This window comes from Anticarsia gemmatalis, chromosome 5, assembly GCF_050436995.1.
Source record: "Anticarsia gemmatalis isolate Benzon Research Colony breed Stoneville strain chromosome 5, ilAntGemm2 primary, whole genome shotgun sequence".
In the NCBI taxonomy this organism is placed as follows: domain Eukaryota; kingdom Metazoa; phylum Arthropoda; class Insecta; order Lepidoptera; family Erebidae; genus Anticarsia; species Anticarsia gemmatalis.
The window spans coordinates 7,247,062-7,252,536 of record NC_134749.1 but is presented as its reverse complement, the minus strand read 5'-3'; the positions used below and the strand labels follow the sequence as shown (position 1 = coordinate 7,252,536).

General features: G+C 31.7%; 1 protein-coding gene across 1 annotated transcript; it reads left to right on the top strand.

Moving 5' to 3' along the window:
* Window positions 1-448: 448 nt before the first annotated feature.
* On the top strand, window positions 449-5,266 carry LOC142972995 (uncharacterized). Its single transcript, XM_076114492.1, has 6 exons — window positions 449-614; window positions 713-915; window positions 1,232-1,408; window positions 1,812-2,156; window positions 2,353-2,506; window positions 2,626-5,266. The coding sequence occupies exons 2-6, from the start codon at window positions 736-738 to the stop codon at window positions 3,204-3,206; spliced, it is 1,437 nt and encodes a 478-aa protein (XP_075970607.1). The 5' UTR covers window positions 449-614; window positions 713-735; the 3' UTR covers window positions 3,207-5,266.
* The last annotated feature ends 209 nt before the right edge of the window (window positions 5,267-5,475 follow it).

Here is a 5,475-nt window from a genome sequence, read left to right as displayed (position 1 = left end):
AAAATCATAGACTCCAAAGAAATTTGACAGTTACTAGTGATGTTGTGTTAGTCAGTACCATACGGCTATAAAGTGATCGTTAGTCATTATTACTTTAACACTGCGTCATAACATAACTATGTTATGCGTCGGTAAAGAGCTTAATAGGCAATATTCATACTAAAATACAAATTAGTTTATTGTGCAAGTGAACTCAGAATAAATACTTTTGAAAATGTATGTTTGATCAACTGAATTATTGTAGAATAACAATTAAACAATGTTCCCTTGAATGAAAGACATACAGATAAAAATGGCCATATATTATGTTCAATTGATGTTAATATCAATTTGTTTTAAAATAAATGAAAGTGTTAAATTGTAAATATTTACTTAGTCGACTATTCACTTTTGTTATTCTACGATCGAATAGTCATAGAGTACCGCCATTTGTAGAGTTCCACTTTTCACAACAGAACAGCATTTTGCAAGAAAGTGAAAGAAAAAGACAGTGTCAAGCTAATGGAGGTCATACATTGCATTTTTGTGCATTTTTAATAGAAACTGTGTCTATTTAGAGTAAAATTTAACTGAAACTAATGTTTTCTGTTACTGTGATGAGATATCTACAACAGGTCTGTAGGAAATATAGTTTTGTAATCAGACTGCACGGTTTCATTTACCCTGTCATTTGTCAAAACTAGAAGTCAGCATAAATAATTTTGTTTTGCAGAATATTCAACAGAAACCATAGGGATGGCCGACCAATTTTGTTTACGTTGGAACAACTTCCAGTCAAACATTGTGAGTGCCTTAGATTCATTGAAGTGTTCAGAAGATTTGGTCGATGTAACGCTCACCTGCGAAGGCAGAAATATCAAGGCCCATAAAGTCATATTGTCAGCGTGCAGCCCGTACTTCAGGAATGTGTTCAAGGTGAATGACTTAGGACATTTATAACCTTCATATTTATACCAATGAACATACTATATGTAGTACTCATAGTTACTGACACTTTTCCTTTTTGTATGACCCTATTTATCAAAAGTAACAAATAAATGTTTTAATTTACGCAGTGTATATCAACAAAACATAACATAGTACAACTATAGTAGACAACTTGTAGCCATATAGAGTCATGTTTATGTTATAATTTCTGAATGTTCTCTTCACAATTTTGTCAAATAGTTTCATACAAATTAGGTATAAGTCATACTACAATATTTTAATTTATATTGTTGTTTTATTTTAGGAGAATCCATGCCAGCATCCAGTGATAATTTTGAAAGATGTGTCAGCAGATGACATAGTCAGTCTGTTGTCGTACATGTACCAGGGTGAAGTGTTCATAGAGGAGAGTAAACTGTCTTCATTCTTGCACACCGCAGCACTACTGCAGGTGAAAGGACTAACAGGTGTCACACAACAGGTGATATTCTAACTTGATTCTAATAAGGATTATTGCAGTTAAAAATTTATGATTGTAGACAAATATTTTTCAAATTTCCTTTGCAATTTTTTTTATCCCATTTCTGTCTCACTGCTAGTCAAGGGTCTCTTTCTAAACAAGGAAAGGTTTGGACCTTGAGTCCACCACTCTATGTGGTTTTTGGAGACTTTGCATGCCCTCAAGATATCTTAAACAATTTTTTAGGCATGCTAGAATTCATCAGAATGCAGTGCCAAAGATTTATGTTTGTTTTGTAACAAACTTTGGGCTTTTGAAGACCTTTGTCCAGCTCTGATGCAGAGTTTAATTTTGTCTTAATCCTGGTTTTAAACACTTTCATTTAACATGAATTGATTTTGAATTTCTTTCTAATTTGTTACAGAAGGAGAATTTCTCATCTCCAAACACATCAAACAAACTCTACACACAACTAACAATATCATCAAAGCCACACTTTGGTGGTGCTCAAAAGGAAACTAAACTGCCTGCATTGAAAAAGAGAAGAAGTAGCACTTCAGACAAACCCAATGATGTAACTATTGGGGATGGTCACAAAAAGAGTAAAATCCTAGACACATGTGATATCTATAGTAGGAATAATTTTTCTCAAGCACCTAAATCTGACAACCCGATCTTCATACCTGAAAATAATATAGACAAGAAAGATGGTAAAAGTGAATCAGCTGTTATAACTGCCAATGGCAAGAGTTCAGCACCTCCTCATCAGGTAGCTATATCACAACTGCTTCTTCAACCTTTGTAATGAAACTAACACTGACAGACATATAAAATAAAACCTTAATATAATGATGGCTTCTATTTGACAAAGAGAAGAATACTATTTATATGTTATGCATAATATAATATTTATGAAAATGTATCTATATGATCTGGGAAATACTGGAGTATTTCATTTATTTCAGGTCCCTGCTCAAGGAGATAACATTCCCATAACCATCAAAACTGAAAGGACAGATGACAACAACTCACCAGCTTTATCTCTTACTGCCAATTCTGAAAATGATGATAGTCTTCCTGATTATGAAAACAGCATGCTTGCCAGGTCCCTACTTTCAGGTTAGTATCCGAAATTAATTAAACTTCAGTCAATTATAGTTTAACTTTCAAGAGTTATTGTTGTCTGCATTGTTTAAAGCTTATGTTCCTCTAATAAAAATGTCTATACATACTTGCAGGGATCAATCCATCCAAATCTGAAGTGAGTGCCAATAACGCAACATTAAAAAAAGTGTCAAACATTATGGTGGATGTTCACTGCACAACAAGGACAAAAGATATTATTCCAGACACTATTACATTTACTAATGCTCCATCTAAAAGTCCAGTTAAAACTACAAATGCAGAAGATAATCTTGTGAAACCAGAAAAACAGTCACCAAAATCTGATGTGGAATATGAACCTGAAGTGTTATTATCAGAGCATCAAGATGGCACAGATTCGGACAGCACATACAACCCACAGGAACAATCTCAAGCTCTCATGCTGCTAGCAGGGATGTCGTCTGTCCCTGTACTTGCAGGCGGGGCATCAACATCTCAAGGTCTGGCACATCAGCAGTCCAACCATGCTGCCATCTGTGGTGATTGCCCTCACTGTGGCATGAAGTATTCTAACCAGTCAGCTTTAAAATATCATGTTAGATTAATGCACTCTGACTTGACCAACAGATTGTGTTGTTACCTGTGTCCAAGGTCATTTACTATGCGTGAGACATTCAAAGAACATATGTGGACAAGTCATGGTCAAAGGAATTAATTTTCATTCATTATTCTACAAATAAGTGCCTTAGGTTCTTTGTCAATTGAGATAAGATATTGGATAGTGTCATCGGAGGTGATTGTGCCTTTGTGAATGAAAATTTAAGCTTCGCTGAAATATATTTTAGGTCAAACTTTAGCCGTGAACGAGACTGAAAGCTTTTGCTTGTTAATCAAAAATAATAAAAAATATTGAAATTTTGATAACTGTATACATTAGGACCATTTTTGAGCCTATAATTCAAGGGCTTCTGAATTTGAATGAAAATGAGATGAATTCGATGCAGATTTGCATATGCGTATTAGAGCCTAGTCCACACTACGAAATATTTAATAAATTATAACTACTTGAAATTTATTAGATGTACAGTTCTACTGTGCATAAAATATTCGGAAAATATGCTTTGTATTGTTACTTCCCACTGATTTAACATGTAGAATTAATTCTCACGAATATTTTCGTAGTGTGGGCTAGGTTTGAATGTGCTGGAGGTATATTATAAGGTGTTATATTTTTCAATTATTTAGTTTAATATGTTTAGCCAATAGGACTCATGGATACGGTGCATTGAGCATCATTCCTGCATGCATATTGTGTATCACAGTTGACAACTAGTGTACATTAATTAGATAGCCACTATGCAGTACATTGCAGCTTTGACATAACGTATTACGGGCCATCATTTTGAGAATGAAATAATGTACAAAATAGTGGCTATCAAATGATTGTCAAGTGAGATAGACAATAGCCCCCCTGGTGCGGCTTTGGAGCCAGGTTACTCGTGAAATTTACTTCAATGAGTAGAGTGATATTATAGTTGTATTGGTAACATGTAGTGTAAGTTTAATTATTGTTTGCTTTTATAACTGTATTTGCGACTTTCATTCGGCTAGTGAATTAGTTCAGTGCCTACTGACTTGAAAGTTATCTTTGTCATCCAATAAAAGTGTGTTCATAATATATTATATACAATATATAAAACGCATAGTTAAAATCTCCTTGTAAAATATGTTCCTTAATTACTTGAATATCATAAGTGAAACATTGACAAAAGACATAATTTTTGAATGTATTTTTAATGGAATACTTTGAGTTAATAACATAATTTATGAAATTCTATAAAAATCATGCGCTTGCGTAAAAATGGTAAATAAAATGTTAGGGGTTCAAAGTATATTTCTAACCTGTCAATATATCAAAAAACATCAATGTTTAGTCATATAAAATTGTTACAGTCAAATGTTAATAGGTGCTTAAGTTGTTTTGCTTAGAATATCAAATAGAAATATTTTTATAAAAAAATAAAACTAAATGTATAACATAGAACGTAAAAAAACGTTATAGTTTGTTCCAAAATAATCAAAATCTCTCACTAATCCTTGGTTTAATCAAGGGTTCATTTCTTGTAATTATTTATTTGTTACTGTAAATTAACGAGTATGGTTCGTAAAATTATGCGGCTTATTTTCGAATAATATTTTAAGGATAATAGTTTCGTAGCATATAAACGAGCCCATCTGCATACATAGCTCATTTTTTATAATAGTATCATGTGAAATATTGATATTAGTTTGAAATTTCTAATACTTTTGGTGTACAGTGCCAAAATGATTTAATAAGTTATTAAATTAATAGAATGATACTTTATAATAAGTTACCCGTAATTCTCTTGTTGATATCGTTTTTCTTTTATTTGATAGTTTCTTAGAGTTATTTAGATTAAGTTTAAATATAATGATTATGACGAATGCTTATTTTTTACAGCTGTTATCTCATATATTTTTATAGAAAGAATTGTTGATTTGAATTACTCCAGTGTTGAATGCCATTAGCGGAAATTGTTAATTTTATTATATCATAGAATCTTACCTATATGATTATGTACATGTTAGGTTCATTGAATCTAGATAGATATAGTAATATTTATAGTTAGTAGTACTATTATTGAATATTACATTTGCGTTAATATAATATTGTTGAATATTTTATTCAGAATTTTACAAGATTTACATGATTTTAAATTATGTTATAAATAAAAGTATGCTTCATACATTAAACTGTTTTATTTAAATCACCCAGGAGAAGATGTAAAATTTACAAAAAGTGCTCTATTTATTTTACGATATGTTTATTACAAGAAAATTTTAACCATAACTGATCACTACGAAAATGGTAGTGTACGTACGTACTCAATAAAACGATTGGTTTCATTTTTATTCTAAAATATTGTGCAATCATTCAACTAGTAGGTAGTTAGGTACCTACA

Coding starts and splice junctions, on each gene's coding strand:
- LOC142972995 (XM_076114492.1), top strand. CDS start 736: ATGGCCGACCAATTTTGTTTACGTTGGAACAACTTCCAGTCAAACATT. Junction 916..1,231: donor ACTTCAGGAATGTGTTCAAG/GTGAATGACTTA, acceptor GTTTTATTTTAG/GAGAATCCATGCCAGCATCC. Junction 2,157..2,352: donor GTTCAGCACCTCCTCATCAG/GTAGCTATATCA, acceptor CATTTATTTCAG/GTCCCTGCTCAAGGAGATAA.